Source organism: Carassius gibelio, chromosome B23 (genome assembly GCF_023724105.1).
Source record: "Carassius gibelio isolate Cgi1373 ecotype wild population from Czech Republic chromosome B23, carGib1.2-hapl.c, whole genome shotgun sequence".
NCBI lineage: Eukaryota > Metazoa > Chordata > Actinopteri > Cypriniformes > Cyprinidae > Carassius > Carassius gibelio.
This window is the reverse complement of record NC_068418.1, coordinates 5,164,603-5,189,357: the sequence shown is the minus strand read 5'-3', so window position 1 is coordinate 5,189,357 and position 24,755 is coordinate 5,164,603. Positions and strand designations below refer to the sequence as shown.

The following is a 24,755-nucleotide window of genomic DNA, read 5'->3' as shown; positions in this document are numbered from 1 at the left end:
ACGGATGCAGAACTCGTGGGTGTACGGGGCCTCGATAGGCCCCATGAACACAGCGTGCAAACTTTCGACATGCTGGAACGCCAAGAGGGAAATCCGTCTTCTTGCGTCTTCTCAACAGCTGTCTCGTAGGATAATTGAAAGAGGAAGATTCAGAGGTTATGCTGCCAGCATGGCACAATATATAGTGGCGAGGCCCCGCCCATATTTGCCGTATTGTCTGGCATTGGCCAGTGAGAGTTGCAACTTCACTGGCATTGTGCAATAGGATTTCAGGTAGGTTAGGAAGGAAGGGAGTCGAGAGACCGTTCTCGAGAGGGAACAAGAGACCAAAAAATGCAGATGAGTTGAAGGCCACTGTCAAAGAAACTTGTGCTTCCATACCACCTCAGCAGTGCCACAAACTGATCACTTCCATGCAACGCCGAATTGAGGCAGTCATTAAAGCAAAAGGAGCCCCTACCGAGTATTGAGTACATGTACAGTAAATTAACATACTTTCCATAAGGTCAACAATTGACTAAAAAGGTTTATATATATATATATATATATATATATATATATATATATATATATATATATATATATATGTGTGTGTGTGTGTGTGTGTGTGTGTGTGTGTGTGTGTGTGTGTGTGTGTTTTATGAAGTATTCTAATTTGTTGAGATAATGAATTTTTGTAGGTTGGTTTTTGTTAAATGTGAAGCAAAATCATCACAATTAAAAGACCCAAAGACCTAAACTATTTCAGTCTGTGTGCAATTAATTTATTTAATACTCGATTTTCACAATTTGAGTTGAATTACTGAAATAAATGAACTTTTCCATGTCATTCTAATTTATTGAGATTAACCTGTAGTGTATATATACATATAATAATACAAATTATATAAATATAATAAAATACATTATTAAATGTCACTAAGACTGTGATTGGTCTATCCTGTCAGCAAAAAGAAAATAAACATGTAGGCCTACAATCGAATTTTAACACTGAGAAACGTTGCTAGCAGTTAATTATTAAAACAAATACATAAATAAATAGAAGGATTATTATTAACTTGTTTCATCGTTCTTGACCAACCATAGAACAGGTTTGGTCACAAGCCCCGCCTACTCTTGCTATGTGTCACGTGAACGTCGCTCAGTCAACGTGCTTAATCATCGCTTTGCGTCAGAGATCGCAGTAGGACTGTTCGATTCCGAGATTTTTGGAATCGAGTCCGATTCTGATTCATGGTACTGGAATCAATGGGAATCAATTCCAAGAGTCGATTCCCCACTGTTGTTTTCGATTCTTTTTTTAAACTGGATCTAATTTCGCCATGACTGCAGGATAAAGTTCGTAGAACGTAGCCTTCTCACAATATGAAGCTTTATTTGTAAAAAAAGAAAAAAAGAAAAGAAAAAAAGTGATTTGTGTATCAATGATTTATTATAAATTGTAATTTGATCTGTGCATAATAGTCATAAACCACAGCTCAGCAGTGGACATGCGTTTATTTCAACTCTTTTTATCAGAATTATTATTGGCTGATAGAAAGGTTAGAAATTTACAAGAAAATAAGATAAACATCATCGTTCACGTCGTGCAACGCTCAAAATGTAAACAACATAAGCCATATTCTACCCTAAAATAAGCTCTGAATCGTCGAAAAGAATTAGACTTCTAACACTATTAGCAAGCAAGATGCGAATTAATGCAAGTATGGTTCACTATGGGTCTCAAACGGATGACTGCTCAGTACTACACGTCATTCAGATCATTTTCGTGGATCGACGTTCAGCCACGTTTGATGACGCAGCAGCCGAGATATGCAAGGTTTCGTTTGATGCTGCAGTCTTCTTCAGAGAGGCACCATAGCCTTGTTGGACTGAAAACGGCTCTGAATGAGGAGTCGATTCCATTTGATTCGAATCCTAGGAGTCGACTCTCGATTCCCAACGCGTCTTAATCTATTCCTGTCCAGCCCTTGCTCACAGTCATCATGGCAGGGATGGAGCTCGCGCCCTTCAGACCGTGGGGGGATTTCTTCCCTGGTTTTGACAGCTTCTCCAAACCCGATGTGTCTGATTTAAGCAAATGGAATAACAGAGTGATCAGCAATCTGCTTTATTATCAGACCAACTACTTTGCAGCCGCTATCGTTGTAATTCTGATTGTCGGGTACGTAAAGGTCTTAAATGCCTTAATCATTTATGTTTACTACTGTAGGCATCATTCAGTCTGTTATCAAACATTGGTCCAGAGTGCTGTGCGTGTTTATTATTTGTATAAGCTTGAATAAATGTCGTACGCAGTTTGGCTAGAGCAAACTCATCCTCCATTGAATGCGTTGACTGTAAGGAGTGGTGAGAAGTGTTTGTGTCGCTGTGAGGGATGTGTTGAAGCTGGACACACCCTTCTTTCTCTGTGTGCTGTTCTGGAATCAGTGAGTCACTGCAGCCTCTGGAATGTGCTTCACTTCTTACAAACGCAGCTCGTTTTATGACAAATGATACAAACAGGATTCCGGAGTACCGTGACATGTTACCTAACATGTTTAAAAGTCCCACGAGTAAATAAATACAAATATTATTAAATATAATAGTTGTGCTATTCACTGTTCCTGAAATGTATAGTTGCAAAAAATATATATACGTTGTATTGAACATTAGGAGCAACAGATTTTGTGTGAAAATAAATCATTCAAGTTGTTTATTTTGTTTAAAAATCTTAAATACGTGTATGAGGTGGCAAGAGGGGCCTTTTATCAGTGGCCTTTGGGGAAGTCATGGGGAAGTCGTGGCCTAATGGTTAGAGGGTTGGACTCCCAATCGAAGGGTTGTGAGTTCTAGTCTCAGGCCGGACGGAATTGTGGGTGGGGGGAGTGCATGAACAGTTCTCTCTCCACCTTCAATACCACGACTTAGGTGCCCTTGAGCAAGGCATCGAACCCCCAACTGCTCCCCGGGCGCCGCAGCATAAATGGCTGCCCACTGCTCCGGGTGTGTGCTCACAGTGTGTGTGTGTGTGTGTGTGTGTGTTCACTGCTCTGTGTGTGTGCACTTCGGATGGGTTAAATGCAGAGCACAAATTCTGAGTATGGGTCACCATACTTGGCTCAATGTCACTTCACTTTCACTTTCACTTTCACCCCACACAAGGGTACAACATACAAATACTTAAATAATGTCTAAGTTTATACTTGTTCAAAACAATCACTTAAAGTTTGTACATTTTTCTGCTTGTTTTGAAAAATAAAGGAATATTTTTTTTCAACAAATATACTGTCATTAAAATACATTAATATGAAAATATATTTTAAAATACAGAAAAATGATTTTAATAAGTAAAGATACTGTATTGAAGGAGATCCAATAATAAGTGAATATATGTTAACAGTAGTAACAACAAATTATATTTTATAAAATAATATGATCAATATCGTGTTTCATTCTAAACATGGTGATTATTTCTAATATGGGCACCCAACATAATATATGATATCTACCATCTGAATCTAACCATGTCATGTCAACAAATGGAAAAGGCAGCCATCTATTAATTATCATGATAATTACTGCACGCTTTAAATCCCAACAGCGGGCGCTTTTAACCCCAAGTACCATAATTTTACATATTTTTTCGTTATTTAAAAATAGTTGCTTCAGTTATCTTAAACAAAACTGAAAATCATAAAGGAGACCTTTGTCTCAAAATATATTACTTAATTTTAGTGATTCTCATTTGCTATTTAAATCTACAACATTTAAAAACACATAAAATATTAGATCAAGTAAGTACAGAATCTACTTTGTGCTGCTGCACGCGATCGCGTCAAGGATCAGACAAAAAATACAAGCAGATGTTTTGGAAAGTGTTACGCCACGTTTATGTGCCTTCTAGTGGTTTAGAGGAAAATAATATCAAAGACACCTTTTACCCCAAGGCACTTCAGCCCTGTTATACCCTGTAAATGAAATATAATAGCATGCAAGTAACACTCTAAAAACTAAGTTTTAAACAAACATAAAAATTGTTTTAATCTTAATTAACTTCAGTTTTAAGTCTCTGTGAACCGGACGTTGCTACCAACTTTATTTCAGTGTAGTGACATATTTCCATCTTAAACTGAATATTAGTTAAGAGTGCTTTAGGCTGCACGATTAATCAAACGCAATTAATCACGATTGTCATGAACATTTAGTCAGTAAAGCCAGTTCTGTAATCAGCAGTAAATCATTAAATCTACATCACCTGCTTATCAGGTATAATCGTAGGATTATGAAATCGACAAAATCGTTGGCGATAATGACAGCTGTTTGCGTATCTTCTCAGTGAACTACGGCTCGGTGTAGTAAATGCTGCTCCATCTGAGAGCACGTGAAAATAGCACATTTAATAACGTTTTTACTCCAAACTCACTTCACTTAAAATAAACACTTCTGTGAGATTATGTGGCTTCTCAAACAGAATAATTAAGGCACACAATATTTCACTGTATTCTAAGCAGTAATAATGAATATGTCGATTAGCATTTCATTATACTTTATTATGATGGAAATTATAATAAGAAGAACTCAGATAAACCATATTTTGTTGTAGTCGTGTATTTATTTGTTACGTTGAATTGGATTGGATTTTGAATTGGATTTTCAGCAAGAGAGCGCCCTCTGGCCTTCGAGTGGAGACTTACTGTTGATCACAGAACTGTGCTTCTGTGCATTACAATCGCAGCTTCCGCCTAATCACGATTTATTGCCCTTGTGATTTAATTTTGATTAATTATGCAGCCATAGAGGGCGTGGTCAGAGATTATATTATTGTTAGGAGAAGAGGATCTGTATTACTTACTATTGGAGAAAGTGTAACCGCTAACTTGGATCACATGTGTCTTAACCAATCACAGGCTGTCACTAACTTTCAGTCAGAGTTGTGCAACACTTGATTGCAGCTTACAGTAGGCCCGGACCAGAATATACGATTATTCGATTTTTGTCCGGTTTCATTCAATTTTCAGTTCTGAGATTCAAATATTCTTCATTTTTTTCGAAAACACCTCGCATCCCCCTCAAAACGGTTCTCATTCGACCTTGAATATAAATCCTCCATGATTTAACGTTGTGATTCAGTTCATCTCTAAGAGAAGACAAAAATGTTGAAGACCTCAGACAAAGGCGGTGTGCCACATGTGTGGTTTGAAAATGGTCTACACCACTTCTGTGAGTAGTACACCTATAGTAGGCTATTATCGTTGGCTTAAAAAACTGGAAAATACTTGAGAATACGGCAGCCATAAAAAAAAAAGTTCAGAAGCCCAGCCTAACAATAATGTGTCTATATTAAAACTTTAGCTCTTAACAGACCTGTGTGTTTTGTATCACTAGTGCAGTGTTCGTTCTCGGAGCATATAATCCCTGCCCACCTGAGGCACGCCACTTCTGGCTCGTGCTGTTCTGTAGTTTATTAAAAGTTGATTAATTCTAAACGTGTCACGTGTCCATATTCCACCAAAATGTGACACTGGACTTCCTTGGATCCGCAGCAACATGGTTCTCAACATAATATAAAATGCAAACAGACAGACAGACACACAGAGATTCCTGACTTTATTAGAGAGAAGAATATGTTTAGCCCCTCCCTCCGAAGCTTCGAATATTCTGTGTTAATTACTACCAAAGCTTCGAAGTTCAAAAAATGGTATTCGGACCAGCCCTAGTTTACAGATACCATATGAACGAATGGGAAGTGCCATAAGCTGAATCCTACCTGTCGCAAAATATCAGTGACCTCACTTATAAAAGGACATTTGTTTCACAGTAAACTCTAAAAACAGTACAATCCAAAATTATTGTTGAAGATTACAAAAACATTTTTTTTTTAACTTGTAACTTTCACAGATTATTTGTTCACAGCAAGAATAGCAATATTCAGTGTTAAAACAATGGTTAAAAATGCCAGTTTACACCAAGAATGACAATTATATTAGCAGACACACCAACGTAATAACATTATATTTGTTATAAACACATACTGAAGTTAGACTATAACGATAACTTGAGAAGTATACTGATAACTAACATAAATATACTGATAACTATAATGATAATTTTGAATATGCAGATAATTGAAATATAACCAAATATACCAACAACTTAAGATATCTTTACTGATAACTTACAATAGCAATACCAATAACTTAAGATATCTTTACCGATAACTTATGATAGCAATACCCATAACTCAAGATATCTTTACTGATAACTTACGATAGCAATACCAATAACTTAAGATATCTTTATGATAACTTAGTATAGCAACACCGATAACTTATGATAGCAATACCCATAACTCAACATATATTTATTGATAATTTACGATAGCAATACCAATAACTTAAGATATCTTTACCAATAACTTATGATAGCAACACCGATAACTTATGATAGCAATACCCATAACTCAACATACATTTATTGATAATTTACGATAGCAATACCAATAACTTAAGATATCTTTACTGATAACTTATGATAGCAATACAAATAACTTAACATATCTTTACCGATAACTTATGATAGCAACACCGATAACTTATGATAGCAACACCGATAACTCAAGATATCTTTACTGATAACTTATGTGTGTGTTATAATAACAGTAATGGTGAATAATTGATGTGAATTAGATGTGTGGTGTGGTGTTTGCAGGTGTCTGAACCCGCTGGGCATGTTTCTTGGTGGGGCGGTCGTGGCTTTGGTCTTCATGGGCTCGGTGTGGGCAGGAGAGAATAAAGCTGTGATCAAGAACTTCAAGAAAAGAAATCCCACCCTGTTTGTTGTGGGTGTCCTGGGAATCAGCTACTTCCTGTTGTCCCTGTGTGGAGGAGTGATGGTGTTTCTCTTTGGTATCACATTCCCCATGCTCTGTGAGTACTAGTGTTAGATCATTATTTATATATATATATATATATATATATATATATATATATATATATATATATATATATAATTTTTAATATGTTTTCTAGGACTTTATACTGATATTAACTGCTGTGGATGCTGCATCACGTTTGGTCACAAGTGCCATTGTAGAAATACTCTGTTCACAGGCATATTTGTCACCCACACTCTCAGAAATAAAGGCGTCAAAAGTGGGTTTTCACAGCCATGCCATTAATGACAAAAACCTTTCAGTAAGCAGTTCTTTAAAAGAACCACTTTTCTTAAAAATGTAAAAATTTGATATTTTCACTATAAGGAACCTTTTATGCAATGGAAAGGTTAAAAGTTTTCTGATTAAACCATTAATACCAATAAGGAAGCTTTATTTGTGAAAGTTCAGGATTACTTTTGCAAATTAATATAAAGTGGTTACTCAGAGAAAGTGAAAGTATTTATGTATAATTTATGTCTTATTGTAATAATACAGCGGTTCTATCGATGACATCTCATGTTTGACACATGCCTTTTATTACTTTAAGTGTAAAAATCCTTCCTATGAATTATTCATTGACAAAAAGAAAACACTTCCTGGTTTAAGTTTTTCACTGAAAAATTATTAAAACGTTTTTGCTAACTAAAGAAAAGCCAACATAGTAGATGAAAATGTAGCCTTGACTACCTGAAATAAGCACTAATATTATGAACTGAAGATGAATAAAATCTAGACCTGAAATAATAAAAAAGACACAAGCATATAACCGAATTACCCAAATTAAACTAAAATACAAAATTAAAACTGAAAGTTTCAAAATAAAAGCTAATTCAAAATATAAAACCTGTAATAGAATATAAATATTAGCAACCCTTTCTTAACCTGACTTTATTTCTTCTGTGGAACATAAACAAAGATATTTGGGGATTTGTATGGACTTAGACTCTTTTTGAACAGAAAGTTTGGAACGACATGAAGGTGAGTAAATGATCATAGACTTGTCATCTTTGTGTAAACTAAGGCTTTAATGTTGGAGGATGTGAGCTAGTTCAGTACATCAGTCACAGAGACATGATCGACAGATCTCTCCTCGGTTCTTTGATGATTATTACTCGCTCAGAGTCCGGCTGCACGGGGATTTCAGGGTACAGCGGGAAACAGGCAGAGATCTAGCAGCATGTTTTGCTTCTAGTCATAGCAACACAAAACATCATCATCTAATTATACTTTATTCAGTTTTAGCAGATCAGATTCTTGGAAACGTCTCTGCCTGAAACCACAGCATGAGCCTTTCACCGCAGTCTGCTCTATGACTACAAGTGTGATGAGGTCTCAAAATAACTCTACATTCGGTGCACTCTAAAGACTGAATAAATCAAGATTTAAAATGATAGCTATGAATTACATGTTCAAATTGTATTCATTTATTGTTTGTAAATGTTTAAAAAAGTAATATCCTGCAAAAGGAAAGACTGCATTGCATCCACTGGGCCAGTACTGTACCCTGGGCTTACTGGGAAAGATGCACGTTCACTGGAAACACTAATAGAGCAACTGAGCTCTGAATACTGGAGAGATGGCCTTCTCTGTCATCAGTCACACGTCTCGTATGTGTTCTGTCCTGGTTTTGTTGCTGAAGTCTTGTGTTGTGCCCTGCAGTGATCCTCATCCACGCTTCTCTGAGACTTCGCAGCATGAAGAACAAGTTGGAGAACAAGATCGAGGGTGTTGGCCTGAAGAAGACGCCCATGGGAGTCATACTGGATCTCCTGGATCAACAAGAAGAGAAATTTAACAAAATCCAGGATTTCTTGGAGAGCAAGCTGAAAGATTGAGCATCAACCGCCTCAGTGTCCACTACATGCCGCCACTCTGTCTTCTTGAGTTGTTTTGTGTTTGACAGCCAAATACCAAAATCAAAATATCTTTTTAAATGCCAAAGTATGACGCATACATGTTTGTCACGTCACAAGGAACTGATGACAATGCTGTGTTTGGTTCTTGCTAGTATGAGACTGTCTGTCAAACTCTTGTGCTAGCCTGCTTCCATTAACATTTAGTCTATTTTTTTTTTTTTTTTGGTTTTTATACATGATGAATTAGAATAAAAAGTGTATGCTTTGTAAAGTTCGAATGGATTTCTATTGACAGAGTCACTGAAAGCACTTTGAAATATTGTGGATTTGGTCATACCTTATTTTTCCCCTGTGGTGAAACGATCAGCGTTCTTCTAATGCACATTTGTAATAGTAATGAAATGTTTTCATTGGAGCTGAAATGATATATGATTGAAGAGTGTGTATTGCATGTTTTGTTTCTTCTTTTATTTTAATTTCTTTGGCTAATGCAAACTCTGCAGTGAACAAACATTTACATGCTTATGCAATCAATGCACAAAATACGGTTTGTTTGCTGTTTTGCACAGATTTAATAAAGGTGGAATGTGGAAACGTGTGGGCATGATACGAGCCAGTACAAAGTTAACACCCCTTTGGCAGGAATCAGACTGTCCAAACATGATGAATTGAGGTACAGTATGTTTGGGATTGAGATCAAAGATAGCGTCACTCTCTCAGTCACAGATGTCAATGCAGATTATATTTTCTTTAAGTAACCTTCCTTCAGCTCTCTTTCTGCACCTGAGAGAGGACTTGTAGATTGATTGTATATTTGGTTTTAAAGAATTGCATTTGATAATTGCTGATAATGCATGATCAAGCATAGATGAAAGAGAGTGGATTTTAAAAAGCACTTTCTTTTTTGTTTGTTTCCTGCTCAAGCATGCACTCAGGCTGCAGAGTGGTTTAAGATATAGCCAAGAGCTAGTTTCAAATTAAAGCCTTATTTTTTACAAATATACACTTTTGAAATATAATACTTTTATTCAAAAATTATATTGCATTGCATACAAGGTTCACATTTACATTTTAGCACTTCTCGCACAGTTCACATGCTTTACAAAAGAGACTATTGAAAAAACTATTGAAGTCATTGGCTACCGATGATTCTAACTAGTTATCTTTTGTTTGTTTTTTATGCAAAGGTAGTATAATACAAAGAATAGTGTAATAAATGTACATATTTAAAAAAATAACTTCAGAGGATTTACAACGCTTATGAACGTTAAATGCATCATCGCAGTCTTGTGAAAAGGTTCCTTCATTCTCAAAGTGCAAAGGATTGTGGGTAATATTAGCCGTGTGCATGGATCCACACTTCAAAATAGTAAATAGTAGACCAAATACAATGCTTTGGGACAAACACATAGTATTTAGGGTGGATAGTATGAACATTGGGACGCAGGGTTAGTTTGGATGGGGCGCTCTAGATCGAAGAAACTTTTTTTCTCTCTCTCTTAAAGGGTTCATATGATGCGATTTGAATTTTTCCTTTCTCTTTGGAGTGTTACAATCTCTTGTTGCATGAAGAAGATCTGTGAAGTTACAAAGACTAAAGTCTCAAAGATAGTCTCAGAGAAATTCTTTATCAAAGTTAAGACTCTGCCACGCCCCCTAAAATGCCTCGTTTAAACACGCCCCCACATCTCTACATCACTATGTGGGAAGATTTGCGTAATGCCAACCAAATGTTCATGCAAAGAAAGAAGGCATGGTTTCAGTAACAGTGTTGAAGGAGTCATTTCACGTCAGTTTAATTGTGTGTGTATCTAGGAGAAAGAAGACGCACTTTATTTGTTCTTCTGAAAGTAGGTGCATTCAGGAATCTTTAAGATTACTTACAACAGAACAGCAATGCATTTTATTTATGACTGTTTCGTGAACCTTGGAGAGGAGGTCATTCTGACTTTGGGACTTTGTAGAAAACGAGCGTTTGAGAGAGGCAGGGCTTAGAGGACCTACAGTAATGAACAGTATTTGAAAAATATTGTGTTTTTGAACATTAAAGCATGCCAACATATTCTGTTACACCAAATACACGAAATAATAATCTTTAAAAAAGCATCATCTGACCCCTTATCATTTCCCTCATTCCCGTTAATGTTTCATTCTCCAGTCCAGTTGGTGGCGGTAATACACCATAAGTTGGCTTGTCAATCGTACAAGAAGAAGATCGAAGAACTTCCGGTTCACGATCGGACAAAAGCCTGTCTCTGCCGTTCTCAAAGCTGGAGATAATCCGTTGCTGTTGAGCTCGAGTGGAGTCAAGATGCCTCGAGTGTACATCGGCCGTCTGAGCTATAATGTCCGCGAGAAAGACATCCAGCGGTTCTTCGGAGGCTATGGGAAGCTCCTGGAGGTGGATCTGAAGAACGGGTGAGTTATTTCATCTGCACGCGACACAATAATAAAGCGCGACACGAGGACGATGACGCTAGAGTCCGCGCGCAGCGCTGCCGCCATTAAACCATTCCGTGACGGGTACTGGTTGGTTTTTAGCTGCAACTTTTAGGTAAGTGTTAATTTTAAACGTTGTTGTTTTTAAGCTATATAACAATAGACTTAAACAGAATTGCCACTTTTTTTAAAAGAATGCGAGTTTGTTTGTTCGCGGCGGTTGATTAACGTTATGCTGTGATACTGGGCACTATTCGGCGGGACGTGTTTTGTTTTGGTTGTTGGTTGAAGCCATAGACAGTAGGGTTGAAGCAGATGTGAGTCTGAATCTCTCGTCACGTTTACGGCCGAAGCGCCTCCACTGTCTCGGGCCTAGAGACCGCAGCAGCGCGCGCACACACACTGGAGCTGATGGGCGGAGCAAACGACGAAACAACATCATAACACCTTCACTTACTGATTCACTCTTAATTCTGTTTCGACTTTACAAATATAACTAAAATTTATATAAGCTATCTCACACACTTCACGTGGTATGTTTTTCGATCTCAACTTATTCTGTTTAAACGAATATTTCTGACTCCTCCTACAACTTTAAAACCGTCTGTCTAGACAAGCCTAACACTTTGGACTTGCTAACTACATGTTAAACCACACTAACCAATCCGGGCCGTACACTTGCAACGAACTAAAACATGTTCGCAATAAGCTAAAGATTCCTAGCACGAACCGGAGTACCCCCAGAAGACCTTAGTAATCCTTGACTATCTAATGGATGTTATGGTCTTCACGTCTAGCTTAAAACAGTTCAAACTAGAAGTGTAAAATACTTAAAGCTTTCTAAAGCCTGTATCAGTTTTTGACAAACCTATTTAGGTCGTTACTTGCTGGTCTGGTTGTAATTAATCACATTGATTATGCAATTTAAGAGAGAACTGCACCAGATTTTCATTTGTGTCTCAGTTGCTGTTGCATTAGTTAAGTAAATTTGCAGGTTTATACTTTGTGTACTTGGCAATCTTCAATTACAAGCTGAGGACTGGATTTGTCTCAAGGATTTGGAAAACTGAAAGTGTAAAAACAAATGCAAGATTAATATTTTTTTGTATTCTTCACAGTAGGTCTTTTAAAGGCAGATCTTATCTGATTGTGTTTAGAATGAAAGCATTATAAGAACCCAATAAAATTATCAAATGACCAACCCTTTTGAGATTGACCTCCAGGAGCAGCTTTGATCAGTGACACACATTGTTGGGGTTCAGTGATGTATGGATCTAACCCCATTCCATCTGTCCACCGCTCTGATGCCCGTCCTCGTCCGTTCTGTGCTCGTAGGTACGGCTTCGTTGAGTTCGAGGACACCCATGATGCAGACGACGCCGTGTATGAGCTGAACGGTAAAGAGCTGTGTGGAGAGCGGGTGATGGTGGAGCACGCCCGGGGTCCTCGCCGGGACCGCGACAGCTATGGAGGAGGAGGAGGAGGAGGAGGAGGGGGTTATTATGGTGGAGGTGGAGGTGGTGGAGGAGGACGCAGCAGTAAGTAATGCATTGCATTGAGTACTTGTTTTTACATTTCTATTAAGATCATTCTTGGAGGATATCACAAGTGTAAGCAAGCATGTAACAAAACTCGCTGCCCAGTATTATGCTCCTCCAGGTGTTGTGTTGCTTACAAGTGTTTTATTTATTTGTTTGTTTTTCTCTGTACCTTTTGCTGCTAATTCGAGCAGTTTTTGATTTCTGTATTGGCATTTACAGAATATCAAACACCATGCTGGCAAAATCACATTTCAGCTGCTGATGAAAATGTTATTTAAAAGGATGATGTTTTTGTTTCCCTAAAGAAACCCAAATCAGCTGCACACAGCTTTCTGGATTCCTTGTCTTCATTATGATGTTCATGTAATGCTAATGAAATGCCATAAATGAACATTAAGTCTTTAGCCCAGTAATATCAGGGCAAGTCCTTCCTCAAGTGTTTATTTTCCGCACTTTAATTTCACTAATTTGATCTTGAAACATGTTTTGTTTTAGATTACATGCTTCTACCAATTTTTTTTTTAATATATATAAAGGGTGTTTTATATGATAGTGTTTCTTTTCCCAATATGCCATTTTCTTTTGTTCTTGAGTTTAAGCTTGTGTTCTAGCCCAGTGGAAAGTAAGCATCAAAGTCCATGTTTAAGTCTTATTTCCAATTTGATTTTCATAATAACAAAGTCCTTGATGTTTCAATTTGAAAGAGTCCAGTGGGGGCTGAGGCTGAGTCCAAGTGTCGTTGTGGCTAAGATGACTACCTGACCGGTTTGGCCTTGGCCTCTTCACCTTACAATGTGTGTGTGACCTTTGCCCCTTGATGCTTTGGCTGACCTAACCGGAAGCCAAGATGACCGCAGCCTTTTGCCAATAGACCAGGGGTGATGGTGAGGAATGACACTAGTTATTGCTATGTTGTCCATATGGAAAGCCTCTAGCCAGGATGTAATAGAAATGCCTAAAATGGAGACATTGGGTTACACTAGCATTTCTGTATGGGCAAGTCGAGATGCTCAAGCCAAGGATTTGTAATCCTAAATCGTAAAACATTTAAATGTATCATGCTGCCTATCGAAAAATCATTTTTGCCCTGAAAGGCCAAGAATGGTCTTGTCAGCCTTATGTGTGTCTTATCAGTTTCTCTTTTATCCAAATAGTAGTGCCTTTTCTGGGAGGCAGCAAACTGCTCTTGAGTCTGAACAGGTTGGCAATAAGCAACAGAGGGCAAATATGACTTGTATTTTCTCTTAGGTCCTAATGTAAAATCAATGGCGCTTGTCTTTCCCTGATTTCTCTGTTGTAAGAAGATCTTTTTATGTTCCCTTCCCTTTTCTTAAAAAGGTGGTTACAGCAGCAGAAGTCGCCCTGGAAGGGACAAGTATGGCCCTCCTGTTCGCACTGAGTACCGTCTCATTGTGGAGAATCTGTCTAGTCGCTGCAGTTGGCAAGACCTCAAGGTAACGGTTAAGGAGTTTCAGTAAAATAATCATCTCTCTGCATCACTATTTATAATTGAAGGAAGTACCGTGCCATCGGCAGCAGTGTTGAGGTGAAGTTTGGCTTTCTTTTGTAGGATTTCATGCGACAGGCAGGTGAAGTGACCTACGCAGATGCCCATAAGGAGCGAGCCAATGAGGGCGTGATTGAGTTCCGCTCCTACTCTGACATGCGGAGAGCTGTGGAGAAACTGGATGGAACAGACATCAATGGCAGGAAGATTCGTCTTGTTGAAGACAAGCAGCGCCGTCGTCGCTCCTACTCTGGCAGCCGCTCTCGGTGAGTTAACTTATCACCAGCAAGTGCAAAGCACCAATTTCTGGTGAACCTGGTTGTGTTGTGTCCCTAGATTGGCATTGGCATCTCACAGGACTGGGATCTTGCTGGGCACTTTTCACCCCTGGTGTACCACACGGTTCTATCCTGGGTCATATTTAATTGCTGATTATGATGTTAAAAGGCTGTTCTCAAACCCTCCCATCTTTGTTTGGACAAACAGTCCATTGCCAATCTGAATGCTGAAGGGTGCTGCTTTGATTACAGCCTTAGTATTTGTTTATAGTACTTTGCATATTAGGCTGGGATAAGAGTAGGTATGTTTAACAAAAATTAATTATACATATGTTCTCCCACCAGTTCTCGTAGCCGGCGTCGTTCTCGTAGTAGGAGTCGCCGTAGCAGCCGTTCTCGGAGCAACTCGAGATCTCGCTCAAGGTATTAAAATGAAAATTGATTGAGCATAAATGACTGTTTGGATCTCCTCTTTCAGCTGCTGTTTGTCTTCTGTAGGTCTCGCTCTCGCCGGCACCGCTCCCGTTCCAGGTCGGGACACCGGTCTCGCTCCAAATCTCCATCGAGCAAGTCTCGCTCGCGCAACCGTAAATCCCGTTCTCGCTCCCGCACACACAAGTCTCGCAGTCGATCAACCAGTCGCAAGTCTCGCTCCCGCTCTGACGAGCGCAAGTCCCGCTCTAAGAGCACTTCTAAAGTGAAGTCGGATCGTGGACGCTCCAAGGAGAAATCGGTCAGCAGGAAATCTAGGAGTAGATCGGCTTCACCGATGGAGAATGGCGACGGGGATCGCGCCAAGTCTGCTTCTCGCTCTCCATCACCTCATGCTGAGAAGAGCCCGGGCAAGTCTCCAGACAGGCATTCACGCTCTCGCTCTAAGTCTGGCTCGCGCTCTAAATCTGGCTCTCGCTCCAAGTCTGGCTCACGCTCTAAATCCCGCTCCAAATCCCGCTCCCGTTCCAGATCTGCATCCCAAGATTAGTATTAAGTGTGGTCTGAATATTTTTTTTTTTTTTTTTTTTTTTTTTTTTCACCCTTCTTACGAGTCCAGCTGTCCAGGATAGTTTTCTAATGGTCATGATGGGATCCAGGTCCAAGGCATTTCGTGTTTTATTTACCCTTCTATAGTAAAAGTGAATCACCACTTCAATTTTATATTCATAACAATAGCATGAAAATAAGTGATTTAATTTTGTGTGCTGCATGTCAGTCATTTTTATAAGCCATGATCCTCTGTGGTGTGTGGCCGGAAGAGTCGTCTTTGGAAGGAAACGAAAAGCCACTGCATCTTTTGGCTTGTAAAACTATTATCTGAAAAATCTGGGCCTTGATTTATTCATGTAATAGTTTGTTGAAAACTGTCTGATTTTGTTTTATTAAAATCCAGTCTATTTACTTTGTTGTTGTGTGTTCTCTTTAATGCATTTAAACCAAATACTTGTTTTTTGTTTTTTTCTTTTTATAAGGGCTGTACTTAATTTTTTTTTTTCGTTGGCAGATGACTGGTGATCACGTCCTGTTAAGGCCAACAGCTATAATAGCAGAACTTTTTTACAGTCCTCTTCCATTTGCACATACAGTGCAGTGTGTGCATGATTATGCAAGGTGATATTCTGATTATATTTTTTTTCCAAGCAAGCTTTACCATTTCCAAACCACATCAATCCTAATAACTACCATTTGTATTAAATCATTAAGTTATTCATGAAGGCTGGAAGTAAAAATCATAACCAGGTGTGCATAATTAAGCAGATTTACTTTTACAGATAAAATGATCCAAAAAAAAATAAAGGTTCTACTTGAACTCAAAAGTCAAAAATTATTAAATGCCCATGAGAAGGGTATGATGCTAGACTTTGCAAAGTTAAAGGGTTAGTTCACCCAATTTTAAAATTATGTAATTAATAACTCGCCCTCATGTCGTTCCAAACCCTTGAGACCTCCGTGTATCTTCGGGACACAGTTTAAGATATTTTAAATTTAGTCCGAGAGCCCCTCCATTGAAGCTGCGTGTACGGTCTACTGTCCATGTCCAGTAAGGTAATAAAAACATCATCAAAGTAGTCCATGTGACATCAGAGGGTCAGTTAGAATATTTTGAAGCATTGAAAATACATTTTGGTCCAAAAATAGCAAAAACTATGACTTTATTCAGCATTGTCTTCTCTTCCGTGTCTTTTGTGAGAGAGAGTTCAAAACAAAGCAGTTTGTCATATCCGGTTCGCAAACAAATAATTTGATGTAACCGGATCTTTTTGAACCAGTTCACCAAATCGAACTGAATCATCGAACTGAGTGTTGAATGTGGACTCATATTTTTTGCAGGCTTTATGAACATTAGTTTCACAAGTGTCACATCCTCTTGCACCTCTCTTTATCCATCCAATTCATGTCTCAACTTTGCAATTTCTGCGTTGCATTAGTTTTTAAATATTTATCCTGGCCGTTTAATTATTTTTGAGTTAAATCTATTTTATCTAATAATTTAGCACACCTGAATATAAGGAGTTTTTTCACTTCCAGTCTTCATGGACGATTATATATCACTTATAAATTAAATATAAAATCAATAAGATTAATTTGGTTTGTAACTGGACAAATGTGCATAAAAATGTGATCAGAATATCACCTTGCATATTAATGCACGCACTGCACTATGTACAGTTATTGTGATTACATTAACTGGTAACAATGTACTAGCTCTAAACCTAACCTTAACCCATGTAGTTACTTTATATTACTTTCTAAGCTAAGTACATCGGCTAAAAACACATCTCTTCCACCTTTATTTGACCCTCTATAGCAATCTATACTATAATTCTGTTCTTTAAAAAAAGACTTCCACTCTAATCATATACTGTTTTTTTATTTATTTATTTTATATATATATATATATATATATATATATATATATATATATATATATATATATATATAACACTAGCTTCTCTATTCATATTGTATTGTCTCTGTTTTCTTTTTATTTATTATATTATTTCAGAAAAAATCCTTGGTATGTGCTCTGTAAAGCTAAATAATTTGTATATCATTGATCTATTGATCATTCTGATTACTTCTATTGTCCTCTTTTGTAAGTCTCTTTGGATAAGTGTCTGCTAACTGTAAATGTACATTGTAAGTACACATACTGTAAAATAAAGTGCAACCACTATAATAACTGGGTTACACTATTTTAAGATGTCCTTGTTAAAGTGTAATACATTTAAGTACTGAATAATATTAATTAACTACATGTACTTAGTATATTGTTAGGGGTAGGATTAGGGTTACTTGCTTGCAATTATGCACAAGTGTTGCTGTTTATGCACTTATGTATTGAGTGTTGATGACAAGTCAAGTCACCTTTATTTATATAGCGCTTTAAACAAAATACATTGCGTCAAAGCAACTGAACAACATTCATTAGGAAAACAGTGTGTCAATAATGCAAAATGATAGTTAAAGGCAGTTCATCATTGAATTCAGTGATGTCATCTCTGTTCAGTTAAATAGTGTCTGTGCATTTATTTGCAATCAAGTCAATGATATCGCTGTAGATGAAGTGACCCCAACTAAGCAAGCCAGAGGCAACAGCGGCAAGGAACCAAAACTCCATCAGTGACAGAATAGAGAAAAAACCTTGGGAGAAACCAGGCTCGGTTGGGGGGTCAGTTCTCCTCTGATTAGACGAAACCAGTAGTTCAATTCCAGGCTGCAGCAAAGTCAGATTGTGCAGAAGAATCATCTGTTTCCTGTGGTCTTGTCCTGGTGCTTCTCTGAGACAAGGTCTTTACAGGGGATCTGTATCTGGGGCTCTAGTTGTCCTGGTCTCCGCTGTCTTTCAGGGCAGTAGAGGTCCTTTCTAGGAGCTGATCCACCATCTGGTCTGGATACGTACTGGATCCGGGTGACTGCAGTGACCCTCTGATCTGGATACAGACTGGATCTGGTGGCTACGGTGACATCGGAATAAGAGAGAAACAGACTAATATTAGCGTAGATGCCACTCTTCTAATGATGTAGCAAGTACATCGGGTGTTATGTGAAGTTTTTCCAGTTCCGGATTACCTAATTAATGCAGCCTAAAAATCCTTTAACGGATTTGGATATTAAAAGCATATTTGTATGTTATGTGTAAGCCAGGTTAAAGAGATGGGTATTTAATCTAGATTTAAACTGCAAGAGTGTGTCTGCCTCCTGAACAATGTTAGGTAGGTAACTATGCATTCTGTTAATTTTTCAAATTGGTGTGTTTCTCCGGGCCTCAAAGAAATATAGAGTGGAGTATCATCAGCATAACAGTGAAAGCTAGCACGTTTCCTGATGATATCTACCAATGGTTACATGTAAAGTGTGAAAAGTAACAGCCCTAGAACTGAGCCTTGAGGTACTCCATACTGCACTTGTGATCGATATGATACCTCTATATTTACTGCTATAAGTACGATTTAAACCATGCTAATGCACTTCCATTAATGCAAACAAAGTTTTCTAGTCTATTCAAAATAATTTTGTGGTCAATTGTGTCGAACGCAGCGCTAAGATCCAATAAAACTAATAGAGAGATACACCCATGATCAGATGATAAGAGCAGGACATTTGTAACTCTAAGGAGAGCTGTCTCAGTACTATGATACGGTCTAAACCCTGACTGGAAATCCTCACAGATACCGTTTTTCGTTAAGAAGGAATATAATTGTGAGGATACCACCTTTTCTAGTATCTTGGACAGAAAAGGGAGATTCGAGATTGGTCTATAATTAACTAGTTCTTTGGGGTCAATTTGTGTTTTTTTGATGACAGGCTTAATAATAGCCAGTTTGAAGGTTTTGGGGACATATCCTAATGACAATGAGGAGTTAATAATAGTCAGAAGAGGATCTATGACTTCTGGAAGCACCTCTTTTTGTAGCTTAGATGGTATAGGGTCTAACATACATGTTGTTAGTTTAGATGTTTTAACAAGTTTATACAATTCTTCCTCTCCTATAGTAGAGAATGAGTGGAACTGTTCCTCAGGGGGTCTATAGTGCACTGTCTGATGCGATACTGTAGCTGACGGCTGAATGGTTGCAATTTTATCTCTAATAGTATCGATTTTAGAAGTAAAGTAGTTCATAAAGTCATTACTGCTGTGATGTTGGGAAATATCAACACCTGTTGATGCTTTATTTTTCATTAATTTTATGAAATTAAATTTATGTTTGTTTTCTTCTAAAAAAGATGAAAAGTAATCGAATCTAACTGTTTTTAATGCTTTTCTTTAGGATAGGTTACTTTCCCGCCAAGCAATACAAAATACCTCTAGTTTTTTTTTTTTTTTTTCAGCTGTGCTCCATTTTTTGGGCTGCTCTCTTTAGGGTGCGATTACGCTCATTATACCATGGTGTCAGACTGTTTTCCTTTACCTTCCTTAAGCGTAAAGGAGCAACTGTATTTAAAGTGCTAGAAAAGAGAGAGTTCATAGTTTCTGTTACATCATCAAGTTGTTCTGAGGTTTTGGATATGCTAAGGAATTGAGATAAGGGTCTTTCACACTGCTGGAAGCTTTTCATAGTACCAGAACTAATTGTGGAACTACCCTCTTTTGGGTGTTTTCACACCGCTGGAACTAGGTGTGATTTTGTGGTACCCGTCAAGCAGTAAATCTTTATGGTTTGACTACGCCACCCCCTGATGATGGCAGGAGGACCCACAAGTCTTACCTTAATGTAGTGTAGCTAACTCTATATTTTCCCCGCAAAGGGACAGTTGACAAGAGGCAGGTATATAAATGTATTTCAAATTTATTACAATTTAGTACAAAAAGGGTGGAAAAGTTATTAAAATGGCTCTTAAATACTGCTATACAATTGGTGGATTCTCCTCAGTCTAGGAAGGTCGGATCAGCCAATGCGAAACCCCTGCTCAGGTGGACCCTGGTGAGACAAAAAGAAACAGGAGACAGCAACCCAGCACCAGAAGAAGCATGCCACACAGCAAGCACCACTCATTCAAGATCTTCAGATACCACGACAAAAAATCTCACACCGTGTTATGGTTATAAAGACACCACAAAACAATGTCTCTAACAATGTGGTCCCTTGGCAAGAAGCGGCAAAGCATCAGTGTGGATCCGGCCTTGTACAGGGATAGCCTAAGCAGAAGACATAGTTAGGGAGGAGAACCACCAGCATGGATAACACCAGAAGTTTAAGGAACAATGCTACTACAAGTAGGCCACATGGGTGGTAGGCCCAGAAGCAAAATCACATCACACAAACAAACCAAAAAAAAAAACCAATAAAAAAATGCACATTAATCACAAGAAAACAGTAACTGGCCTGGTCCCTTTTTGGAAATAAACAATCATGTTAGTTGCCAGCCTCATTAAACAGCATAGCATAGTCAACTCAAACATGGCTAAAAAATATAGGCCTACTTTTCAGTATGCTCAACTGTCCCACAGCTCATTGACATATGAAGACAAAGGTGAACATTCCACAGAAATGTTATTTTCAGAAAAAGTATTTTAAAACATGTGCCAATGCAGATATAAAACACTCAATGGCAAATGTGGATATAAAGGCATTTACAGATGCAGCCCAGCAGCTCAGGTCACAATGAGGTGATCACAACACATTTTAAACCTCCATGCAGAAGCCTGTGTCCTCCATGAAGAGTAGACACACACTTCTAGAAATTACCCTGATAAAACAAAATAAATACTAAAATTCAAATGGCAGTGATTAATCATACTCTACCATGACCAACAGTACATACACTGAAAAGGAAGCCCAACGCGCACAACAGTGTCCAGCACCAACACAAAGAGAATCTGCCTGGCACCCAGCAGACACTTATCACTTCCTAATTGGTCATGTGACTTTTCAAAACATCATGTGATCCTGGGTGTGAACGTGATGCAACTAGGTTGTGTGCCAGCCTATGTAGATCCCCACACTCACTCCTCCCAAAAGGTGTCGTCGCCCCGACGATCAAACCTCAGCCCCAAGGAATGCTGCAGCCCTTACCACCCCCACATTGGCACTGGATACTGTGGACCTTGGCAGATTGTGAGGATTCTAGTGTTTTCTAGCTGTTACTCGCCTGGTGCGTCTAAGACCTGGTGACCTGTTTTGAAGTAGGGGGTGCCCTTCATCGCTGTCATTATCATCATCGTCATCCTTGTCCCAACCCTCATCCTCCTCCACAGGTACTTCTGCAACTTCATTGGGGGCCGTTGGTGGCGGATCTGGAGTGACAGCAGCTACTGGAATAGGTGTTGCTGCTTCTATCCAGGTAAGGACATCTTCGTCACTGCAAGTTGAATAACCTTCTGGGTAAGTAGTTTTTGTGGATGGCTGAGGGACCTTTGGTACTGATGGTATAATATCCAACTGTGATGCTCTAATCTCTGTTCTGTGGACTTGCCGGACATTACCAGTTCCATCAGCCAATGTGACAGTGTAGGGCCCACCAGGGCCAGTTGGTGTCCTGACGACTTTGTACAGTGCTGGTGACCAGACATCCTGGATCTTGCGACGACCTTGGCAGCGGTGATCTTTTAAGTAGACCAGTTGGCCATCTGTAAAACCCTTATCACACACCTGTTGGTTGTGGTTTCGCTGCCGGTAATCTGCTGCCTCCTCCATGTTCATGTTCAGCCTAGTTTACGAGTTACCTGAAGCCGTTCCTGATGCCGTATGACCCATTCATCCAAAGAGCTTGTTTCTTCAATATCGTTAGCCCCCAAGAGGAAATCAATAGGGAGTAGAGGTAGCACGCCAAACATCAACGAGTAAGGGGAATGACCAGTGGAGCAGTGGGTAGAAGTGTTGTATGCCCACACCAACTGAGAGATGTACTTTGGCCACACCCGTTTCTTTTCCACAGTGAGCGATCGGAGGAGGTCATGGAGGGTCCTGTTAAATCGCTCACATTGGACATTCCCTTGGGGATGGTATGCTGTTGTTCTAGACTTTTCAATCCCATATAGCTGACACAACTGTGCGATGAGTACACTCTCAAAGTTTCTCCCTTGGTCGGAATGTATTCATTTAGGCATCCCGAAGCGGTTGAACCAGCAGTCAACTAGAATCTTCGCCACTGTTCTGGCACTTTGGTCTTTGGTTGGGATTGCCTGGGTGTATTTTGAGAAAACATCTGTCATGACCAACACATTTTCCCTGCCATCTGTTGCAGACTCAAGCAGGGTAAAGTCTATGGCAAGTACTTCTAATGGCTGACCTGCCAGCAGAACCCCCTGGTAAGTCTTGACTTTGGGCTGGACAGCTTTAGACAGCACACAGCGTTGGCAATTCTGACAGTACCTCTCAATTTCTGCTCCCATCCCTGGCCAGTAACACCATTGCCTCACCAGGTCAGTAGTTCGCCATACTCCTTAATGTCCATGTTGGTTATGGAGACCCCGGAGAAGTTCCTGGCGAAGACACTGCGGCAGGAGTAGTTGGGTGTATGGCTCTCCATGAGGGGCAGTTGTCTTCCGGTGCAGCAGGCCATCCTTCTCCAAGATACGATCCCACTGCCGGAGGAGATGTTGTACATCCTTGGTGAGATTGGTCTGCTGTTCCTTGCTGGGAGGCCTTCCTAGTCTCCAAAGAGACAGAAAGTCTTTCAAAACAGGATCCACCCCCTGTAACATTGCCAGTTCGGCATTGGATCGACTTTGAAGGATTCCGATTTGGTCAGATATAGCTCCCTCAGCCCTATCAGGGATGAGGGGTTGGTAAGTTTCAACTCTCAGCTGGTCAGTCTCCAGATCTGTGGTCTCTGCCTGCATGCTGTACTTGCGAGAGAGAGAGTCAGCATTAGCATTATTTTTTCCTGGTCAGTAGTGTACAGTGAAGTCAAAAGCTGCCAACTGGGCAACCCCACTTTGTTCAGTAGCCCCCAACTTCAGGGTCTGAAAATGACTTGAAGGGTTATTATCAGTGTAAACCTTACAAGCCAAGCAAGTACTCTCTGAATTTTTCTGAAACTGCCCATTTTAATGCTAAGAACTCCAGCTTCATGGAGCTATAGTTCTCCATGTTACGCTCCGAACCACGCAATGAGTGACTAGCATATGCCAACGGTCTCAATTTCCCCTCCTTCTCCTGAGAAAGGACTGCACCTAGCCCTTGGTGACTAGCATCTATCTCCAAGACAAAGGGCCTTGTGAAATCAGCAAATGCCAAGATGGGAGCACTTAGTGAAGTGACATTCAGCCAAGTATGGTGACCCATACTCAGAATTTGTGCTCTGCATTTAACCCATCCGAAATGCACACACACAGAGCAGTGAACACACACACACACACACACACACACACACACACACACACACACACACTGTGAGCACACACACGGAGCAGTGGGCAGCCATTTATGCTGCGGCGCCCGGGAAGCAGTTGGGGGTTCGATGCCTTGCTCAAGGGCACCTAAGTCATGGTATTGAAGGTGGAGAGAGAGCTGTTCATGCACTACCCCCACCCACAATTCCGTCCGGCCCAAGACTAGAACCCACAACCCTTCGATTGGGAGTCCAACCCTCTAACCATTAGGCCACGACTTCCCCCAAACAAACATGCTCTTTAACTCCGTGAAACTTCTCTCACATTTTTCAGTCCACATACTGGGAAGGATGGCAGCTGGCCTGGTCCTACACACCTTTGCAGTTTTAATTACATCTTCCACTAGTTGGTGATGTGGGGACGCTAACTGAGCAAACCCTTTAATGAAGCGGCGATAATAGCTGCAAAATCCAAGAAATTATTGGACTTCGGTCACATCACAAGGCCTCCTCCAGTTACTCACAGCAGACACCTTCTCTGGATCAGTGGCCACACCTTCTTTGGACACGCGATGTCCCAAGTACTGCACTTCCTTCCTGAAAAAGTGGCACTTACTCAGCTTTGCCTTAAGCCCTTTCTGTTGGAGTCGGCTAAGGACCATCTCCAGTCTCTGCAAGTGCTGGGCCACAGAAGAAGAAAAGATTATGACATCATCCAGATATAAAAGAACTGAGTGAAAGCTCTGATCACCAAATATTCGCTCCATGAGCCTCTGAAACGTGCCGGGAGCATTACATAGCCCACGTGGCATCCTTTCAAATTCAAACAGGCCAAAGGGGGTACAGAATGCAGTTTTTGGCTTATCCTTCTCAGCGACAGCAACTTGATTATAGCCACTAGCCAAATCTAGAGTTGAGAACCACTGGGCCCCTGACAAGGCATCC

At 39.6% G+C, this 24,755-nt stretch overlaps 2 protein-coding genes across 2 annotated transcripts; both read left to right on the top strand.

Annotated features, from left to right (window-relative positions):
- Window positions 1-1,953: 1,953 nt before the first annotated feature.
- Window positions 1,954-9,366, top strand: arl6ip5b (ADP-ribosylation factor-like 6 interacting protein 5b). The gene is made up of 3 exons (XM_052593332.1): window positions 1,954-2,164; window positions 6,691-6,908; window positions 8,576-9,366. The coding sequence occupies exons 1-3, from the start codon at window positions 1,986-1,988 to the stop codon at window positions 8,749-8,751; spliced, it is 573 nt and encodes a 190-aa protein (XP_052449292.1). The 5' UTR covers window positions 1,954-1,985; the 3' UTR covers window positions 8,752-9,366.
- A 1,628-nt stretch (window positions 9,367-10,994) lies between these two features.
- On the top strand, window positions 10,995-15,932 carry LOC128011175 (serine/arginine-rich splicing factor 6-like). Its single transcript, XM_052593320.1, has 6 exons — window positions 10,995-11,190; window positions 12,547-12,749; window positions 14,091-14,206; window positions 14,323-14,525; window positions 14,883-14,960; window positions 15,036-15,932. Exons 1-6 carry the CDS (start codon window positions 11,084-11,086, stop codon window positions 15,517-15,519), a joined length of 1,191 nt encoding a protein of 396 aa, XP_052449280.1. The 5' UTR covers window positions 10,995-11,083; the 3' UTR covers window positions 15,520-15,932.
- The last annotated feature ends 8,823 nt before the right edge of the window (window positions 15,933-24,755 follow it).